Source organism: Panulirus ornatus, chromosome 29 (assembly GCF_036320965.1).
Source record: "Panulirus ornatus isolate Po-2019 chromosome 29, ASM3632096v1, whole genome shotgun sequence".
Lineage (NCBI taxonomy): Eukaryota > Metazoa > Arthropoda > Malacostraca > Decapoda > Palinuridae > Panulirus > Panulirus ornatus.
The window spans coordinates 4,636,785-4,660,102 of NC_092252.1; the positions used below are offsets into that span (position 1 = coordinate 4,636,785).

General features: G+C 40.7%; 1 protein-coding gene across 1 annotated transcript; it reads left to right on the forward strand.

Annotated features, from left to right (window-relative positions):
* Positions 1 to 21,906: 21,906 nt before the first annotated feature.
* On the forward strand, positions 21,907 to 23,026 carry LOC139758028 (myosin regulatory light chain 2). Its single transcript, XM_071679034.1, has one exon. It carries the CDS (start codon positions 22,193 to 22,195, stop codon positions 22,733 to 22,735), a length of 543 nt encoding a protein of 180 aa, XP_071535135.1. The 5' UTR covers positions 21,907 to 22,192; the 3' UTR covers positions 22,736 to 23,026.
* Positions 23,027 to 23,318: the final 292 nt, after the last annotated feature.

Sequence of the window (23,318 nt, forward strand, 5' to 3'; positions counted from 1 at the left end):
GGAGTAGTTTTAAGAGATGTGGCATCATCATAACCATCTTGGGAAAAAATAAGATATATATATCTAAACAGGTTTAGTGAGTTAGGCTAAATATAAACAACGCAAATTAACATTTACAGGAGGTTAGTACCCATTTCCTGCAGGTCTTCGATATGAAATATACCATCAAGCGCAAATATACCATCAAGTACGTCACAAAATATCTTACTTCAAGATTCTTTTTAAGCCTTTGCCAGTCAGTTGACCTACTGGTTCATTTGCCTCGGCATTCCATTGTCTTCGGAGGCAATAACACAGAGCGAAAGCCTTATCTAAATTCCCCCTTTAGCCTTTGGCATGTCTTGGTTTGTAAGAGTCTTGAAGAAAGGAAAGGGGCAGGAGAGGACCTGCCCCCTTGACCCCTAACCCTTAGGCACGTCTGATCACTCAACTCCAGAGGATGTTGAAGGAAAGAAATGAAGGGAAGCGAAAGCCTTGCTTTAAACTCCCCTCTTCCTACTCCTTCAGCCTTTGCCTTCATAAGGCTCTCGGAGAAAAGGAAGGGCAAGAAAGGCCTTGCTCAAACACCACCCCTAGCCTTTGGCACATCTCCTCTTGCCCTTCCACCTCTTGGAGAAAAGAAAGAGCAAGAAAGGCCTTGTTCAAACACCACCCCTAATCCTTGGCACATATCCTCTTCCCCTCCCCCTCTCGTAGAAAAGAAAGGGCAGGAGAAGCCTTGTTAAAACACCAGCTCTAGCCTTTGGCACATATCCTCTTCTCCCTTCACCCTCTTTCTCTCCATTTCCCTTCAGCTAACGGGATGGCGAACCCCACCACTATCCACCACCACTCACCCCTCCACCAGCACCAGCCCTCCTTCATGCCGCCAACACCAACAGCTAAGGGATTATCTCGCTGTCAAATGCATGTCAGGTTGCTTTTGACAGTTTAATGGTCGCTGGGCTTCGCTAGTTGTTTGTGCTGGTTTGTTACGCCATTTCATGCGCCGGTGACATGGTTCTGTTAGACGTACGGACACCAGGTCATCCACATATCTTTTTTTTTTTATCCTTTCTTCTTTTCTTGCCATTTGAAAAGTTTTCTTTCTTTCTCTTATTTTTTTTAAAAAAAAAAGACATGTGTTTGTTATCATTCACTTGCTGGCTACAACGACTGTTTGTTTTCAAGTTTGTTTGTTTGTTTGTTTTCTTTTTCTTGTTTTTTGGAGGATTTACGAGAGACAGATATGATACAAACACACTCGCCGACCGCCACACCACCACCACCACGACCCCCTCCTCCTCCTCCTCCTCCTCCTCCTCCTCCTCCTCCTCCTCCTCCTTCCTTGCCCTCTGGTTGCCAATGGGTCGATCACCATACCAGAGAGAATTTGGCACTGGCGCAGTGCCTAAGCCGGCGCCAGAGGAGAGAGAGAGAGAGAGAGAGAGAGAGAGAGAGAGAGAGAGAGAGAGAGAGAGAGAGAGAGAGAGAGAGAAGAGGGAGGAGGAGGGGAAGGCTGTTTGGTCATAGTAATAGTAGAGGAGATTGTTGGAGGAGTGTTCTTCGGTAGTCATCCCTCAAAGGCGTCTTTTATAACGGGGTTGGTTACTCTCTCTCTCTCTCTCTCTCTCTCTCTCTCTCTCTCTCTCTCTCTCTCTCTCTCTCTCTCTCTCTCTCTCTCTCTCTCTCTCTCTCTCTCTCTCTCTCTCTCTCTCTCTCTCCTGACACACATCTCCATCCATCAATTCACCTATCTATTCATCAAACTTATCTTATTCACCCTACTCTCTATAAATATCTTTCCATCTACATATCTATCTATCTACCTACCTACCTACCAATCTAACTACTTATCTACCTCCCCTCCTCCCCCTTCCTTACTCTAAGACTTGCCTGTATATATATATATAATTGTTACCAGTAAGGGCAGTCAGTGTCCTTATGAAGGAAAGGGAGGCATCACAGTCTACACGACCCCTAACATCTCTAGCATACTTGGCTTGCCCACTGGTGGAGAATGACAAGTTGTTTGCCAACATGGAGACGCGGACGACACTGGACGCATATCAGGTCGTATTTACCTTCGCGTGTAATGGGTTTAAAAAAGGTTGAAGAGAACCAGGGATTCAAAGAGACCTGAAATGATATCATATTTATCGTGAAAAGCGTATGTATGTGTGTGTGTGTGTGTGTGTGTGTGTGTGTGTGTTTGTGTGTGTGTTATAGTGCATGTGAGTGGCAAAATCCATTTTCTTTTACAGTATGTGTGTGTGTGTGTGTGTGTGTGTGTGTGTGTGTGTGTGTGTGTGTGTGTGTGTGTGTGTGTGTCCATATTTCACCATAGATTTATGACCGGACACTGTATACCAGTCACCTGACATATAGACGAGTAAATAAATTGTTTCAGAAACTCACCTTACGAATGAGGCCGTGCATCACTACGTCGTACACACTACCATTGCTATGATAGGTGACCTGTGGTACCCCATGATGATGATCCACATATCCAGGCGGTGAATGTGGGGAAATAATGTTGAATCATTAGGTAATGGGCGGAAGTGAGATGATGAAGACGAGTTAAGAAAATTAACCAGAAGGAAGGGGGAGGGAAAAAAAAATGGATGATCAATATGGCTCTTGGTAAAGCACCTCAAACGATTGTAAATTTTAAAGATATGTATATTTTTTCAAAACGTTACTTTCAGTTTGGAAATATGGCGTATTCAGAATCGCAAAACTACCCTTATAATCTGGTTAGGTAAGGTTTGGTTTTCAGGAATCTTCCTTGTACGCATAGCCCTTGTGATAAAACATTTTACGTTCTCCATTATCTGTTATATTTCTACCTTTCTTTTTCCTTGAGGTCTTCAATAGATTTACTAGGAAGACGCTACCCGCTCCCTCCCCTTTTAGCTGCCTTCTACGACACGCAGGGAATACGTGGGAAGTATCTATTTACTTCTTGCTTGGAAATGACTGTATACAAAAAACGGGATATTGGAAAGAATTAGTGTTAAACCTTTATCTCTGTTTCTTGAAACAATTTACCTCCTCACGTTTTCCCTAACACTTCCGAACAATAGATTAAATCTTTTTTTCTTTTTTTTTTAATTTCCCAAAAGAGGGGACAGAGAATGGGGCCAGGTGAGGATATTCCCTCTAAGGCCCAGTCCTCTGTTCTTAACGCTACCTCGCTAATGCGGGAAATATCGAATAGTATGAAAGAAAGAAAGAAAAAAAAAAAAAAAAATATATATATATATATATATATATATATATATATATATATATATATATATATATATATATATATATATATATATATATATATATATATGCTCGTAGCATGGAAGGAGCTCAGGCAGAGAACACGCAATCACAGCCAAGTACAGCGACCTCCACACATACGAAGGCGAAGATTTCCCCCCGGCGCACCAATCTCGGACACCACATGTTCAATACATCTACCTGTCGATTACAATACCCAGACTCCCAAGGCGGTGAACACACCGTATGAAAGGAAGGAAGGAAAGAAGGAAGGAAAGAAGGAAGGTACTCTCTCTCTCTCTCTCTCTCTCTCTCTCTCTCTCTCTCTCTCTCTCTCTCTCTCTCTCTCTCTCTCTCCAAAAAAAAGCATCAGTACCACGCAACACCAGCCGAAGACCTAGAAAAAAAAAGAAGAGATATAGGTTCAAACAACCGCATTCTTGAGGTTTAAAGTGGATGGAATTGAAACCCCTTTATATCTCTACTCCCGTGCGTCCCCATCTACTTAATGGGGCGCAGCCGGGGGACGACGTCGCTTCGATGGCACTGAGTTAAATAAAGAAGTGCGAGAGTGACACGAGAAGAAGGAGAGATATTAAGACATTTGTCATTCCTGATGCAATGACTTTTAAAAGGGGGGAGAGGAAGGGAGGAGGGGTGAGGGAGGGAGGTGGACAGACAGCCGACCACCACCAGGCAGGCTCTGCCTGCCAAGTGGTGTTGCAATACTGATGTTCCCAATGCACACTGAACTCTCGGCCCAGGTAGAAGGAAGGAGGGTATGAAGGACACATGCTTTGCCTCTCCCACACCTTTGTATATTCATTACGAGAGACGGTGAGGAGGAGGAGGAGGAGGATGAGGGGGGGCGTGGGGAAGGGAGGTGGGGTGTCATCATCCGGTCCCTAGCACCAAAGATGGAAGTGGGTCTTGGAGTGTGGTCCTCCATGCACTTCGTAGTTGGACCGTCTCTCGTTTTATTCCAAAGTGGGATCTGAAGCAAGTTTTTATCCATACCAATGGATGGGATAGGCGAAATGCCTTGTTTCAAATCAGGATTACGTGTGATAACGTGATGAAGATGAAGAAGAAGAAGAAGGAGAAGAAGAAGAAGAAGAAGAAGAGCATCATCGCCCTCCATCAGGAATATGTATGAAGATAAAACCAATGTTACTGGAGATATGTCTCTTGTTCCTCTACAGTTTCTGTCCATCATGGGCCCTTCTCTCTCTCTCTCTCTCTCTCTCTCTCTCTCTCTCTCTCTCTCTCTCTCTCTCTCTCTCTCTCTCTCTCTCTCTCTCTCTCTCTCTCTCTCCCTTTAACAACCGGTTAGCTTCAATACCAAATCAAAAAGGGCCTACGATGGTTCGAAATTGTACTGAAAAGATATGAAATATAGAGTTTCCAATGGACGTAGTATCATACTCGTCTGATAATATACATCTTTTCCAAGTATTCAACTTCCCTCGCAACATGTGAAGGGTCCTTGCTTCAGCAAATTGGTTTCAGTATAGTCAAGACACACATTGTCGGGACGTAGCGAAATACCAATATATATATATTCTGAAGTATACTAGGAATTGTGTGTTTTGTTAGATTCAAACACATTAGTCACGTAGGCAGAGCAAGTGACTCTCTTCTTCAAGAATTAGGACTAAGAGCTGTGTGTGTGTGTGTGTGTGTGTGTGTGTGTGTGTGACTTTAATTCCTGTCTGCTGGCGCGTTCTGTTTGATGTCTGCTTGTCGAGGGTGTTTGCCCGCTGCTACTTGAGCCTGACTTTCATCGCTCCTCACAGAGAACCTTAAATGGTGAGTCGAGGGAAGGACTTCGATGTGAGTTTTCCTTCTCTCTCTCTCTCTCTCTCTCTCTCTCTCTCTCTCTCTCTCTCTCTCTCTCTCTCTCTCTCTCTCTCTCTCTCTCTCTCTCTCTCTCTCTCTCCCCGTCCGAAGTAATGAAAAAAAAAGATCCGGACCAGTTTATCAAATTTGCTCTGACGTCTTCTAGCAACAAGGGTATAGGAGCCAAAGGGGATATATATATATATATATATGATGACCCTTATAAATTTGGTATGATGGTGGAGGGGTGGACTTCAGGCCTCTGAGATTACTGAAGCTGCTGCTGCTGTAGTTTTATTATTTCCAATTCCTTCTCGTCGCCTTTCCCTGAAGATGGAGTTTATTTGAAAGTTGAGATTGAAGGTTTATGTGAAATTTGTTCTTAATATTTTCTTTAGCCTTGATGATGCGTATGAAAATACGTCCCTTCTACACACACACACACACACACACACACACATCAAAAAGGTCTTTGGGAATATCTCTTTTTCCCCTTTTGACCTGATCCTACGCAGTGAGTCTGCACATGGACTGCATGACCGGGGAGTTATACAGAGGAATGCAAATGGCAACAGAGAGAGAGAGAGAGAGAGAGAGAGAGAGAGAGAGAGAGAGAGAGAGAGAGAGAGAGAGAGAGAGAGACCCCTCTCCCTCCCCCCCCCCCTCCCCATGGAATACAGAAGAATACAAAGGCATGCAAAACAGCGACAGACATTTGGTGTTCTTTCGAGGTCGTCTTGTGCTGGGAGAGGAGATCAGAATAACACACAGATCCTTAGAATAAACAGAAAACAGAAGCCATGAGGTAACTACTTAGAAACACCATATGTGTTACCTAATGACTACCATCATCTGGTTCTCATCCAAATTTTTGAGACATAATGAAGCAAAAAAAAAATCTGACCATAAATGATGAATCTATAATCGTCATCTCTTGATTCAATTTGATCCTTCGAGTTTGTCCCTAATTGGAGAACAATCATTATCACTGTCCTCGTTCTAAGAAGCATCATGGTGTTTCTAAAAATGTGCAGTGTGTCATGGAAAGATCAAGTAGGAAAAGCTGAATCCCTCATTCTTTATGGGGATGGCCGGTTTTACTGACAATCGCATTTGCTTTCAGTGAGAATGTTCGGTTTGTTTAGGACTTATTCAAAAATCAATAAATCATCATCAGTACTGATTCAAGTGTAACATACGTATATCTATCTATCTATCTATCTATCTATCTATCTGTCTATCTATCTATCTACCTATCTATCTATCTATCTATCTATCTATCTATCTATCTATCTATCTATCTATCTATCTATCTATCTATCTATCTATCTATCTATCTATCTATCTATCTATCTATCTATCTATCTATCTATCTATCTATCTATCTATCTATCTATCTATCTATCTATCTATCTATCTATCTATCTATCTATCTATCTATCTATCTATCTATCTATCTATCTATCTATCTATCTATCTATCTATCTATCTATCTATCTATCTATCTATCTATCTATCTATCTATCTATCTATCTATCTATCTATCTATCTATCTATCTATCTATCTATCTATCTATCTATCTATCTATCTATCTATCTATCTATCTATCTATCTATCTATCTATCTATCTATCTATCTATCTATCTATCTATCTATCTATCTATCTATCTATCTATCTATCTATCTATCTATCTATCTATCTATCTATCTATCTATCTATCTATCTATCTATCTATCTATCTATCTATCTATCTATCTATCTATCTATCTATCTATCTATCTATCTATCTATCTATCTATCTATCTATCTATCTATCTATCTATCTATCTATCTATCTATCTATCTATCTATCTATCTATCTATCTATCTATCTATCTATCTATCTATCTATCTATCTATCTATCTATCTATCTATCTATCTATCTATCTATCTATCTATCTATCTATCTATCTATCTATCTATCTATCTATCTATCTATCTATCTATCTATCTATCTATCTATCTATCTATCTATCTATCTATCTATCTATCTATCTATCTATCTATCTATCTATCTATCTATCTATCTATCTATCTATCTATCTATCTATCTATCTATCTATCTATCTATCTATCTATCTATCTATCTATCTATCTATCTATCTATCTATCTATCTATCTATCTATCTATCTATCTATCTATCTATCTATCTATCTATCTATCTATCTATCTATCTATCTATCTATCTATCTATCTATCTATCTATCTATCTATCTATCTATCTATCTATCTATCTATCTATCTATCTATCTATCTATCTATCTATCTATCTATCTATCTATCTATCTATCTATCTATCTATCTATCTATCTATCTATCTATCTATCTATCTATCTATCTATCTATCTATCTATCTATCTATCTATCTATCTATCTATCTATCTATCTATCTATCTATCTATCTATCTATCTATCTATCTATCTATCTATCTATCTATCTATCTATCTATCTATCTATCTATCTATCTATCTATCTATCTATCTATCTATCTATCTATCTATCTATCTATCTATCTATCTATCTATCTATCTATCTATCTATCTATCTATCTATCTATCTATCTATCTATCTATCTATCTATCTATCTATCTATCTATCTATCTATCTATCTATCTATCTATCTATCTATCTATCTATCTATCTATCTATCTATCTATCTATCTATCTATCTATCTATCTATCTATCTATCTATCTATCTATCTATCTATCTATCTATCTATCTATCTATCTATCTATCTATCTATCTATCTATCTATCTATCTATCTATCTATCTATCTATCTATCTATCTATCTATCTATCTATCTATCTATCTATCTATCTATCTATCTATCTATCTATCTATCTATCTATCTATCTATCTATCTATCTATCTATCTATCTATCTATCTATCTATCTATCTATCTATCTATCTATCTATCTATCTATCTATCTATCTATCTATCTATCTATCTATCTATCTATCTATCTATCTATCTATCTATCTATCTATCTATCTATCTATCTATCTATCTATCTATCTATCTATCTATCTATCTATCTATCTATCTATCTATCTATCTATCTATCTATCTATCTATCTATCTATCTATCTATCTATCTATCTATCTATCTATCTATCTATCTATCTATCTATCTATCTATCTATCTATCTATCTATCTATCTATCTATCTATCTATCTATCTATCTATCTATCTATCTATCTATCTATCTATCTATCTATCTATCTATCTATCTATCTATCTATCTATCTATCTATCTATCTATCTATCTATCTATCTATCTATCTATCTATCTATCTATCTATCTATCTATCTATCTATCTATCTATCTATCTATCTATCTATCTATCTATCTATCTATCTATCTATCTATCTATCTATCTATCTATCTATCTATCTATCTATCTATCTATCTATCTATCTATCTATCTATCTATCTATCTATCTATCTATCTATCTATCTATCTATCTATCTATCTATCTATCTATCTATCTATCTATCTATCTATCTATCTATCTATCTATCTATCTATCTATCTATCTATCTATCTATCTATCTATCTATCTATCTATCTATCTATCTATCTATCTATCTATCTATCTATCTATCTATCTATCTATCTATCTATCTATCTATCTATCTATCTATCTATCTATCTATCTATCTATCTATCTATCTATCTATCTATCTATCTATCTATCTATCTATCTATCTATCTATCTATCTATCTATCTATCTATCTATCTATCTATCTATCTATCTATCTATCTATCTATCTATCTATCTATCTATCTATCTATCTATCTATCTATCTATCTATCTATCTATCTATCTATCTATCTATCTATCTATCTATCTATCTATCTATCTATCTATCTATCTATCTATCTATCTATCTATCTATCTATCTATCTATCTATCTATCTATCTATCTATCTATCTATCTATCTATCTATCTATCTATCTATCTATCTATCTATCTATCTATCTATCTATCTATCTATCTATCTATCTATCTATCTATCTATCTATCTATCTATCTATCTATCTATCTATCTATCTATCTATCTATCTATCTATCTATCTATCTATCTATCTATCTATCTATCTATCTATCTATCTATCTATCTATCTATCTATCTATCTATCTATCTATCTATCTATCTATCTATCTATCTATCTATCTATCTATCTATCTATCTATCTATCTATCTATCTATCTATCTATCTATCTATCTATCTATCTATCTATCTATCTATCTATCTATCTATCTATCTATCTATCTATCTATCTATCTATCTATCTATCTATCTATCTATCTATCTATCTATCTATCTATCTATCTATCTATCTATCTATCTATCTATCTATCTATCTATCTATCTATCTATCTATCTATCTATCTATCTATCTATCTATCTATCTATCTATCTATCTATCTATCTATCTATCTATCTATCTATCTATCTATCTATCTATCTATCTATCTATCTATCTATCTATCTATCTATCTATCTATCTATCTATCTATCTATCTATCTATCTATCTATCTATCTATCTATCTATCTATCTATCTATCTATCTATCTATCTATCTATCTATCTATCTATCTATCTATCTATCTATCTATCTATCTATCTATCTATCTATCTATCTATCTATCTATCTATCTATCTATCTATCTATCTATCTATCTATCTATCTATCTATCTATCTATCTATCTATCTATCTATCTATCTATCTATCTATCTATCTATCTATCTATCTATCTATCTATCTATCTATCTATCTATCTATCTATCTATCTATCTATCTATCTATCTATCTATCTATCTATCTATCTATCTATCTATCTATCTATCTATCTATCTATCTATCTATCTATCTATCTATCTATCTATCTATCTATCTATCTATCTATCTATCTATCTATCTATCTATCTATCTATCTATCTATCTATCTATCTATCTATCTATCTATCTATCTATCTATCTATCTATCTATCTATCTATCTATCTATCTATCTATCTATCTATCTATCTATCTATCTATCTATCTATCTATCTATCTATCTATCTATCTATCTATCTATCTATCTATCTATCTATCTATCTATCTATCTATCTATCTATCTATCTATCTATCTATCTATCTATCTATCTATCTATCTATCTATCTATCTATCTATCTATCTATCTATCTATCTATCTATCTATCTATCTATCTATCTATCTATCTATCTATCTATCTATCTAAGAAGGATCGACAAGACGCTGGCAACTTTATTAAACATTTGTCCTCCGTTGCCAAAATTCTCTTGACAATACCCTCGTCAAAGAAAAAAAAAGATTTAAAATATGACTCACAATATTCTTCACAGAACACTGGGTTGTGGAGAATTCATTTCATCAGAGACGTGGAGTAAATTGTAGTCACTTCAAGATCCTCAAGGTCACTGGAGTTCCGACATTAACATATTCCAGCAAGAAACCCTGCAGGATTATTCCAGCCATTCTTAAGTATGCTTTCCACGTCCCACCAAGAGGATTTCAGATAATTCCAGATGCTTCGATTCCAGCAAAGCAGATCACATCTTGACTATCCTTCGGAAATAAGTCTTTAAGATCGTCATTGCTATATATGTAAAGGTTTTCAACTATACCTTCTAAGTGCGAAAAGGTTTTTGAAACCTTAATCGTTATATACGAAAAGGTTTTCAACTGTTCTTTCTATATACGAAAAGGTTTTAAAACTATAAACGAAAAGGTTTCCTATAAACGAAAGGCTTTTAACCGTGTTTCCTATAAACGAAAAGGCTTTTAACCGTGTTTCCTATAAACGAAAAGGCTTTTAACCGTGTTTCCTATAAACGAAAGGCTTTTAACCGTGTTTCCTGTAAACGAAAAGGCTTTTAACCGTGTTTCCTATAAACGAAATGGTTTTAAACCGTGTTTCCTATAAACAAAAAGGCTTTTAACCGTGTTTCCTATAAACGAAATGGTTTTAAACCGTGTTTCCTATAAACAAAAAGGCTTTTAACCGTGTTTCCTATAAACGAAATGGTTTTAAACCGTGTTTCGTATAAACAAAAAGGCTTTTAACCGTGTTTCCTATAAACGAAATGGTTTTAAACCGTGTTTCCTATAAACAAAAAGGCTTTTAACCGTGTTTCCTATAAACGAAAAGGGTTTAAACCGTGTTTACTATCCTTGAAAGTCGCGCTAAATTTTACATATCTATGAAGGTCTTCTCCTTAACCTTGTCCCCCAAGCACCTTGAATGAAGGACACACAAGGCACACACAGAGCAGTAGAAGTCTTCACCATTCTAAGCCAACGTCAACGAACGCTATACACATGAGTCATTCTCCTGGAGACCGCGACACAGGTTTCTTCTTGGCGTAGAGATAATTCTTATGATCATGAGGACATTCAACGTTCCAGTCATGATAACTCGATGGTTTTAGGAGAGATAACAGAGGGTTGGGGGAGGGAGGCGGGGAGACGATAATAGAGCGTTGGGGGGCGACACAGATGCCACAGGAGAGAGAGAGAGAGAAAAGATATACCCACAGATAATTGTAATCAAGTATATGCATGTGCTATAGGGGGGACGGAGACTAGAAATGGGCGACTCCAAAGCTATTGTGTTATCGTGTCCATCAAGCAAGCGAGATGGTAGAACATTATAGAGATGGAATGTCCCTCCCTCACATCTTGGTTATGCTCCATCATTCTGGACACTCTGTGGTGACGAGAAGGACCGAGGAGGAGGGGACGATGGAGGGGGGGGGGAGGAGGAGGCACCACAAGTTATCCACCACCCCCCACCCCTCCACCCCTTCCTTCCCTCCTAATAGGCTTAAGACGCTTCGAACTTCCTATCTCGCGCTGCTCCCAAGTGTCAAACAAAGATTAAAACATTAGACCACACAGCCAACGGCAAAATTTCAACCCCCTCTTCCTTCCACTCACAGGGACGTCCATTACCCCCCCACTCTCTCCTCTCCCCTTCTCCCCTCTCCCCTCTTCCTTTCTTTTATCGAGTGGTCCAGGAGCGGGGAAAGAAAGAAAGGGATGGGAAGGGAAGGGTAAACTAGAGAGAAATGAAAGATAGACTATGTAAAGATGTGAGGATGCAGGGTCTTCTGAAGTATACACACCATAGTTTTGTTATGTACTTGGCCTCCTGAGGAAGTGATTGGCTCCCAGGGAGTAATTGGCTTTCAAGGGAGTGATTGGTTCCTTAGGGTGTAATTGGTTCCTGAGGGTGTAATTGGCTTCTGAGGGTGTAATTGGCTTTCTGAGGGTGTAACTGGCTTCAGAGGGTGTATGTAATTGGCTTCTGAGGGAGTAATACTCTAATCTTCACAATAGTATGATGTCTCACAAGCCGAGACCTGCGTATGTGGGTAGATTCACATAGTCTCCATGAGCACGAGGGAGAGGAGGAAGAAGAGGGAAAAACAAACTGAAATAGGAAGAAACGGCAAAACAGAAAGAGATACAGACACATACAGTCACACAGACAAAATAGAGAAAAGCAGACAAGAACACAATGGCTGAAGTATATAATAAAAAACAGTCCAACTGTGTCAGTCATAGGAATACATATCTAGAAGAAAAGATTAAGGGAGATAAGGAGTGTGTCAAGAGAAACAAAGACTACGAGATATTGAAGAGAGACAAGATATAGAGACACCAGGAATAAGAGGAAAACGCGCAAGACAAAGATGAAAGAATCGGGAGACAAGAAGTGAGAGAAAGTCAAGGGAAACAAAGAATAAACATTACGTGAAAGGGGAGAGACGGGAACTAAGAGGAAATATCAGACGAGAGAGAGAGAGAGAGAGAGAGAGAGAGAGAGAGAGAGAGAGAGAGAGAGAGAGAGAGAGAGAGAGAGGCTCTCCCCCCCCCTGCATAAATATAGCACCAAGGCAGCCATCACACTGACTTGGTGTGTGACACACATCTCCACACACACACACACACACACACACACACACACACACACACACACACACACACACCGCCTGCCTACCCAACATAGTTTATAGTCTGTGAGTCACATTGCCCCTAGTACATGCACTAATTTGGACGATGTGTATAAAGATTCTATGATATTTCTAACATCACAGACATTCTCTATGTTTCTAACATTATAGACATTCAGCGCATTCCTAACGCAATATTCCTTGATAATCTACATCTATTTTACATAATATATATATATATATATATATATATATATATATATATATATATATATATATATATATATATATATATATGTAACTTATCACACACGATTAATCTCTTTATCAGAAAGAGTAAAGCCTCAAAATGGTATCTCAATTTGAAGTCGAAAGTGTCACTTTGATCTGCTTCAGTTACTGTATGTCTGAAGTCTTAAAGGCTTTCGTGACAATCCAATTGATTCAGAGACGACCGGGGAGGAGGGAAGACGGGCGGGTTGGGGTGGGGGGGGGGGGGGAGGGAGTGATTCAGCGTGACCTTTCTTGACCTGTGATTAGATGCAAGTCAACTGTGACCTTCTGGGGTCCAGGTCAACTTGTAAAGATACAATGACGTGGATATGTTAGGTATGGATGGCTAGAGAAGCCACAGAGTTCAACATTAGAAAGCTCAGATATCCTACATGATGACATCTCTTCACATATATATATATATATATACATATATATATATATATATATATATATATATATATATATATATATATATATATATATATATATATATATATATATAAATGTGTATATGTGTGTGTATGTGTGCGTGTTACCTTCTACTCGCATGTCTTCCTCACAAATTAACAGCCTTTTTTTCCATCATCAAGCAAACTTTGGGTACACTGAGGACAGATGGCATAAGTTCCCTCTTACACACACACACACACACACACACACACACACACATGTGATTTGATTTCACGTCCTTGTTTACTAAGGCATAAGTCACTGCGAAGCAACCACAAATAGAATGTGGGATAGGCTGGCTCTCTCCTGGGAACGTGTAATATTTAGAGGACAAAATTATAATATAATTATGTTCCAAACTTTCCTTCGCACGCTTTTAGGATGAATGGAAGATTATACAATATATATATATATATATATATATATATATATATATATATATATATATATATATATATATATATATATATATATATATATATATATATATATATAGAGAGAGAGAGAGAGAGAGAGAGAGAGAGAGAGAGAGAGAGAGAGAGAGTATCACAGGGAACTCCAAGGGTTCGTTCCACTGGTCCGTCCCCCTCCCTGCCTCCCTCCCTCGTAGTCATGCTGTCTGGTCACCGTTTCAAAGGACCTGATGGGGACGTCCTTCAAGACGTGGTGCGTAGGATGGGTCTTGTCCTTCAAGGCAGAGTAGCACAGTGTGTGTGTGTGTGTGTGTGTGTGTGTGTGTGTGTCTGTGTGTGTGTGTGTGTGTGTGTCTGTGTGTGTGTGTGTTGGGTGGAGGGATATTATACCCCGAGGAGCATAAAGAATTTCTAAATGACATATTCTGGCTCTTTCCTTCCTTTAGCGACTACTTGGTACGGCAATACCTTCGCTCGGGGAATGATTACAATCCATGTCTTCATGAACCGCTTTAGACCGGTGATGAATTCATTCATCCACCCTCTGCATCACAACGATACAGCATATCCTCTAAAGGGCATGTAGACTCAGCGCCACCAATATTCAAAGCGATTACCCGGTAATAAAACCAAGGTTTCCAACCCGCCACAAATAACTGTGACGTTTGAAACCGTGTGCAAAATTTCTTCACCGCCAGTATCCTGTTTATGTCTAAGTCCCTCCTGTTCCACTTTGTTCCTCTGGTCCGTTTGCCTTTGTTCCGTTTCAGGGGTATTAAGTATTTTTCAGTACGACGGGAGCAAGTTTATCTCGTCCTGTATGCAAGCATAGATGAATGGCCTCATCCCTTTCCCCAGTTCTCTTCCCTCCTCTACACCAGCTTCCCTAACTCTCTTCCCTCCCCTACACCAGCTTCCCTAACTCTCTTCCCTCCCCTACACCAGAGAACGTCCAGGCTACGTTTGGAGCTAGACTTCCAGTTGCAGTATATAAACAAGCTTGCTTTGATGGTAGTTCCCACCCTGGAAAAAAAAAGAAAGAGGACTGATCTTATCCTCTGATAATTCAAGAACACGCATCACAGTACTGGAATCCCCCCCATGATCTGTCGTGTCGCCACAGCAAGGAGAGAGAGAGAGAGAGAGAGAGAGAGAGAGAGAGAGAGAGAGAGAGAGAGAGAGAGAGAGAGAGAGAGAGGAGAAGGAGATGCTCAGCCATGTCCCCATGGCCAATATTTTCCATATCTTCCAACCCAGTTTATGGTAACTGTTGTGCAGAGGATAACAGAGTCGTTGTAGCATCCTCAGAGGCTCAATTTTAACGATCTATAACCAAATAGAACACTTTCCATTTCGTCTTCACTTTACCTTATCCACAATTGTAGTACTTTGATACGATACTGATAACACGAGTCATAGAAACTGTATTAAGTAATGAAAGAATACATTAATTCATGGGGCCCCCCCTTAACATATAGGGACGCGGTCGGTTCCCCTCTTTGCCGTTCCCATTAGTTCACTAATGAGTAGCGGGTATTGGACTGGATATAGCCAAATGGTTTGGTCCGTAAGGTTTTATTGTTATCACACAAAATCATTTTCTTATTCACAGTCAAACACAGCGTTGGTGTGTTGTAAGGTCGTGTGTTGTGATGATACTGTCTGTCTTCGTTCATCTCTTTTCACAATACAACCACCTTGTTGTTTGGCCAACCTTGTAATCACATTCTGGGTCTGCTGTGGTCTCCTCTCTCTCTCTCTCTCTCTCTCTCTCTCTCTCTCTCTCTCTCTCTCTCTCTCTCTCTCTCTCTCTCTCTCTCTCTCTCTCTCTCTCGCTAGTCTTCCATTGTTGTTATGACGACCCGTTTCAACGAGAAAAACTATATATATATATGTGTATAAACATTTTTCCTCAGCAGGGGATTTTGATCCCATTCCTTAGTCGTGAACTTTAAGGGAACACATCATAACACATACCTTTGACCTCTGTTTTCCCCCCTTCCCAACATTCGATCTCTTCTCTACTTCTTGCAACTAAGGAACAATGTCATTAGAGTCTTCTATCATCCTTAACGACCATATCATGGGCGTAGTTAACGTACCATTTGTTTCATGAACTTCCTCCTGGACTCGGTGTTTCTCCATCAATCTCCACCTCATGGTGCCTCATGAGTCAGTCTGCCATACGCATCCTCACTTCCATGAGCCAAACTCATGATTTCCCTCCTCCTCCTCCTCCTCTTCCTCCTCCTCCTCCTCCCTATGGTCATCGCCTCTCCTCGTCCTCATCACCCCTTCCCCCTTGTTTCTCCCCTCTCCCCAATTCCTCCCTCCCAACACCTCCAGCCACCCCTTGCCGCTATCCATCAGCCTCCCCACCACCACCATCTTCTCCTCCCCCTCAAACCCACCCCAACCCACCCTCCCCAACTCCTCCCTCACCTCGTGACTTGGCTCACACCCTCAGCAACCCCCTCACAACACCGTCTCTTTCACACACACACACACACACACACACACACACCTCTCTTCACCCGAGATGCTGCTGCCAAACTCACTCTGTCAACATTTCCCAATTCGTATGTCACTGAGATTCCCCCGTTTCCAACGATCTCGCGCGGAATATTACCCCACACCCTACCTCCGACACTATACCTGCCAGACACTGCAAGAACACCTTCATGTGCCAAGGATTCATCCCAACGAAGCGAGAGAGAGAGAGACTCGAGCGCGCGCGCACACACACACACACACACACACACACACACACAAGACTTCATCTCACGTATATACTCACCGACCTTGTCTCTCACCTACGACAGAAGGGTGGTTAGTGGGGGGGTGTGGGGTTCCTTGGAGCGCCCAAGACGCTGGGAAGGTCAAGGGAATATTGATAGGCGAAATTTTTATTTTTTTTGGGGGGGTGGAGATTAATTTTCGCGAAATGATGAGTGTTTCGTATGGTATAGAGACGGCCTGCGTCTAAGTACAATAAATTCTGAGATAAGACAAAAGACGAAAGTGTCTTAGCTATCTACGGGAAGCTATGAGAAGGTGTGGCTTAACATAACACTCGGCAAACTGCTGCGTCACATGATTACAATGTAGCCATTGGCATCCCAAGGGTGGGCCGTTTTGATACCTCTGTCTCTCCCTACATCTCGAAGCTTTGGAACTCTCTACCCTTCTCGTGTCTTTCCCAACAACTATGATCCGGTATACTTCAAAAGGGCAGCTTTTTGACTTCCTCCAAAATTCCCAAATACTCTCTCTTGTCTCCCCCCTTTTTTCCCCTTTCATCAACCTCTCTAATACATTAATTAAGGCTTGGCATTGATGCAGACTTTTGTCTGTGACTGGAGCCTCCAACATGAAAAGAAAGAAATGTATTCATCTTACGCTCCTTCTAGACTAGAAGGGGAATTACACATCGAATAAGAAGGAGAACTGGGTCAAAAATAGCACATTAAAGAAAGCAGAGGGATAAATTCCTGTCATATCTTCTTACATTTTACCCAATTCCGCGCGGTTGGTGTTCGAGCATCTGAGCTCTGAAGCTTATTCCGCATTCACAGCTCAGTGTAAGACGTTGGAACCTTACCACTGAGACCTTTACTGTAAAGTCTTCAAAATCCATAAACCCGGAGAGAATATGATGCACGTTAGGCGAAGCGTGGGACGTTTGGTACGATGTCTGTCACTTTCTTTTTTTTAAATGATTCGTTACTTACGTATATACTGCAATATTCGTTTAGAAATTTAACGTCTATGGAGTGTGTGTGTGTGTGTGTGTGTGTGTGTGTGTGCAAAACCTGGAAAGTCTGGAAAAAGCTATTGATTAGACCCTATGTACCGCGTTGAGTATGGAAGCTACGACGCGTTTAGGATCATACCTGATTCTGTCAAAACATTTATTTGTCAGGTCTTGAAAGGTGACAGAGAGGAATATAGAACAACAATAGTAGCGTCCCTCTAGTCCAAACAGGCTTGTAAACCTATGATATCCACCCAGAGCGAGGGACGTGGAAGTTAGTACAACATGCGTAGGAGTTTGTAAAACCTTTTAGAAAAGCTGGGGAAGACAGTCTTCGAAGTGAACACAAGTCCCTCCCCCACCACCACCTCCTCCCCCAAGTCAAAATACACTCTAAAGTTAACCTTTGTACTTAACAGCCTCTGGGCAATTATTGGAGAAGCAAGACAAACGAGAGATGCCTGTGGAGGAGGGAAGTGGGGGAGAGGGAGGGTGGGTTACATTGCAGGGGAGGGGGAAGGAAGATCACATTGATGAGGTTTACTTACGAAGGGAAGGACGCCAGGGCAAAGTTATAGGGGGGAGGGGGAGAGAGAGAGGAAGAAGGAGAGGTAGAGAGAGCGGCAAAAAGAAGTAGACGAAGGGGAAGACGAAGGAGGAGGAGAAGGAGAAGGTAAAAATTAGGATTCGTATGAGCAAGAATCAGTGAACGAGAAGATGTGAAGAGCAAAAGAAAGAGATACAGAAAGTGTAAACAAGAGAATAAAGAGGACAATGAACAATATCGAAGCAAAACTTTAAAAAAAATGGGAGAAAATATCGCAAGATTGAAAAAGGAATATAGAAGAATAGACAGCACCCTGCTATACCATCAATCTATCAACGTGTTATATACCCTCCTTCTAAGAGTCCCATCTCATATCCTTCTATTCCCTACCTTTCCTCTTATCACCGCCTCTAATAAACCTGACCATTATTCCTGTCCCATAGCCTCTTTCCCGCATGACCCTCCCACATAACCTATCCCCGCAGCGTTCCAGCATCCTCGCAACGTTGTTGTAGACGACCAGAGCACAATGGACGATCACGCAAGGAAAACATTACAGCGGAGGAGCTAAGCAAACGACCCACCTAAATGTGTGCTAATATTAGTCCCGACATCTTCCATGACGTCAGACGAGGAACACACTGTACTCTCTCTCTCTCTCTCTCTCTCTCTCTCTCTCTCTCTCTCTCTCTCTCTCTCTCTCTCTCTCTCTCTCTCTCTCTCACTGTCCATGGGGGGCTCCCCCAACCCCACCACCGCCCACACAACGACCGCCCCAACTCCAACCCACTCCTCTCCTCCCCTTCCACCTCCTCCTCCTCCTCCTTTTCCTACAATTCTATACAGACAAAAGAAGTGAGTCTGTCCTTCCCCCAGTTTGGTTCGATCGTAAGCGTGTGTTTGCACTGACCTACGCAAGGCGAATGTAATGTTTTTATAACCAAAGGCTTGAGTCGTGGACACGTGTGAACTTATTTACAGACATTCATTCCCCCCTTCCTACTAGTTAGAAAAAAAGAAAATATTCGTATTCTTTTTGCAATATTACATGATCTTTGGTCACTAGGTACATCCACCTGGGAGGTGGCGTAGTGGGTAAATGAAGATGTAACCAGGAGTAACAAGGGCACAATGCTGAACATGATTCACCGTCTGATTATCTTGTTATTGTACACCCAGAGCACTAGTTGTCAACCTACTACCCACATCATCCCATCGCATGTTTCATGCCCATATCCTTGATGGGTTCTACCAAAACTGTTGTAGAGGGGAGAGGTAGAAGAAAGAAAATAATAATAATACTATTACGACAGGAGCCCCCAGACAATAAGAATAAAAAAAGGTGCTTTTTCACCTATATGTATATATATATCTTGAGGTACTTTTTATGAAGGTAGACCTAATAGGGAAGATAATGAGACCTAACACACAAACTATACTGAGTTTCCATTTTTGTAAGTGGGTGGGGTGGGTTTTTTTTTTTTTTTTTTCCCCGCCACCACTCGCTTTAGTAGAAACACTTCCTCCCTCTTTCATGGGAGGGTCGAGTGTGAATGCCACTATATTTAAAGAGGCCCCGGCTGCCGACCACAGCACGAGTTAGGATATACATAACTAACTGACACTCTGGGTGTCTCTAGGCGTGAGCTGACGCGCTCTCTCCCTAACGTGTTTATGAGGCTGGTGGAGCTAAGACAGGGGTAAGAGGGGGGCGCCATCTCTCACACAACACACATGCAGATCATCTTCTTTCTCTCTCCCTCCGTCGAAGCCCTTATCACCATAGCTATGAAGAGCATTAGTGCTCTCTTCCAAGCTTGTATAATACTGATAGCCGTCGAGGTATTTTGCCTATTCAAGTTCTTTATTCCTATATATATATAATCTTACGAGAAAGTCTCATTTCGACATCCGATACCCACCCTCTCCTCCCTACACCCACACACTTGAAGAAATAAACACTTGAAACCTCACATGATTCCTTCAGTGGCAAAGAATTTCCCTTGTAGAATCTTCAAGTTGAAAGAACTCCAATGGCAGTACTGATTCAGCTTTCTCAACTCTCACTGTGCCCATTATTGTCACATTGAAGTCACATTTCTCACTAATAATCCAAATATCCATCCCCGTTACTCTCAAATTTGGTTAAGACATTTGAAACATCTCGCCAGTAATGCTTGCAGATATTCCCAGCACAATAGTCTTATATATTTTGTGTTTCACACCATGACTTGCACTTGACTACCGAGCGAGAAATTATGATTAAGGGGATCATCACCTCGAAAGATATATGATGCGAATATCTGACTGAGTTACTACGAATATTATACAAGGAAAAAAGAGAAGGCAGTAATGTTCCTAAACGATTATACGTAATGAATCTATTCTTATTCTCTTCGTAAGCGAGGATAATTATTTTTTTTTTTCCTAACTCAATTTTGCACATGTTTACATCACACCTCAAAGAGGATGAGATCAAACGAAGTTAGGCTTTAAGACGAGGCCGAAAATTAAACTCACCGTATCCCATCTCACCTGAGTCGCTGGCGATGTACTCTTGTATGCCTTTTTTTTTTCCCCCTCACCCGTTGTTTACGTTCTTGATAAACACAGATCCAAATCTACAGAAAAAATACATTTCACCAGAATGTTTTCAACGGATGTAAACAACACTAGATTGTATCTACACTCCATAGATTCAAAACAAAGTGTATGTTTTCATATCTTTTTTCCTTAATATACACACTTTCTTCCTCCTCCCTTGTGATCGTGGTGTTCACCAGTTTATGAACATTTTTTTGCCCTAGATATCGAGATTGAATTGGATACATGCGTTCATGTTATTGTTTACTCCCTTGTTCATCAAACAACAGGTGAAAGACCGGTTGGCAGGAAGTATTTGCTCCTCAGTCATACGAACTTATGATGAGTTCTGCCAAAATATTAGGGTTTGATATCACAGCTGGATTCTACAGCTTCTTGCACTTAGGGTAAACTGAGCCTGTATGTATGTGTGTTGGTCTGTATGTGGAACGATATGAGCGAACCAGTGGGAGGAAGATGAGACAGAGGTAAGGCCAGGTACCTAAAACCGAGGGAGTGAGATGTGTAAGTAGTTAGGTGTGGTGGTGGAGTGTGTAAGAAAGCATAGTTGTAGGGGTGGAGAGGCGTGTAGTGAGGTGGTGGAGTGTGAAGGCAGTTGTGGAGTGGTCAGGTGTAGTGGTGGAGTGTGGAGGGAGATGTATGTAGGAGCCAGGTGTGGCGGTGCAGTATGTGTGTGTGTGTGTGTGTGTGTGCGTGTGTACGAGGGTTGAGGAGCTAGAGGGTGAGAGTGTGGGTGTAGGGGCGGAGCAGAACGGGATGGGTGGCAAGGGTTCGGCTGAGGGCGGGGTCTGGCACGGTCGGCAGCCACCCCGAGAGCCGCCCTTCCTCACCCGCTAGAGACGTGGATGAGTGAAGGGGAAAAGGGAGGGCGGGTAAGGTTCAGGGGGCGGGCGCCGACCCACCTGCCTAATATAGCAGCAATATTAATATTGGTTGGTGTTGCCGGCAGCCGGAGGGTATATAGGTGGGTGAGCAGGTGCGCCCCGCCGTCCGTTCCTGTTCCCTGCCGCAGACATGTCCCGCAAGTCAGGCTCCCGCTCGTCCTCCAAGAGGTCCAAGAAGTCTGGAGGAGGAAGCAATGTCTTCGATATGTTCACCCAGCGGCAGGTGGCCGAATTCAAGGAAGGCTTCCAGCTGATGGACCGCGACAAGGACGGCATCATCGGGAAGACCGACCTTCGCGCAACCTTCGACGAAATCGGCCGCATCGCCACCGACCAGGAGCTGGACGAGATGCTCGCCGACGCCCCAGGCCCCATCAACTTCACCATGCTACTCAACATGTTCGCACAGCGACAGACGGGCGAATCCGACGACGACGACGTGGTGGCGAAAGCCTTCCTGGCCTTCTCGGACGAGGAGGGTTTCATGGACTGCGACACCTTCCGCCACGCCCTCATGACCTGGGGCGACAAGTTCTCGGCACAGGAGGCTGACGATGCCCTTGACCAGATGGACGTCGACGAGGCCGGCAAGATCGAGGTACAGAGCGTCATCCAGATGCTAACTGCTGGAGGTGGTGACGACGCCCCACCGGCGGGAGAAGAAACTGCCTAGACGACCGACCCCTTCCCTTCCCTCCCTCCCTCTCTACTCGCAAGCACTCGCCCACGTCTCTCCTCCCTCCCTCGACGACAACCCTTGCCTGCACCTCTTCAAGACACACTACACTGCCAAGTGGGCTTGTGTGAACCGTGCTTCTTCTTTTTACTATGGTGGTGCGACTGTGCGATGACGATTCAAGCTCTCTACTCAGTGCCTCTTTTGCAACAACCAAAGGACAAAATCTAACAGTTTATATCATTTGTCGACGACCCATAATCGTAAATAAAGTAGAATTTGGAGTAAGTGATGGTTCATATCATTATCTTTATTCCTCCCCGTTTGTGTGTGCATATATGTGTGTCTGTGTTCACGAAGGAAAGCAAGCAAGGGGTCACATATCATTGTACTACTATCCAGAACGTACTAATGTCTTGTGTACTACCCTTAGAAAGCATCATGGTACTTTATGTGTGACCAGATCATGTACTAGTCTTGTTCTGAAATGAAATCATTCCAATTCACCGCCACACGTGACTTTTACTCAGCATCCCACGCCACGAAAGGTCACTGAAGAATATTTCTTTTGTTATTTTTT

Bases quoted from the DNA above. Each gene is read 5' to 3' on its own strand.
- LOC139758028 (XM_071679034.1), top strand. From the start codon at position 22,193: ATGTCCCGCAAGTCAGGCTCCCGCTCGTCCTCCAAGAGGTCCAAGAAG.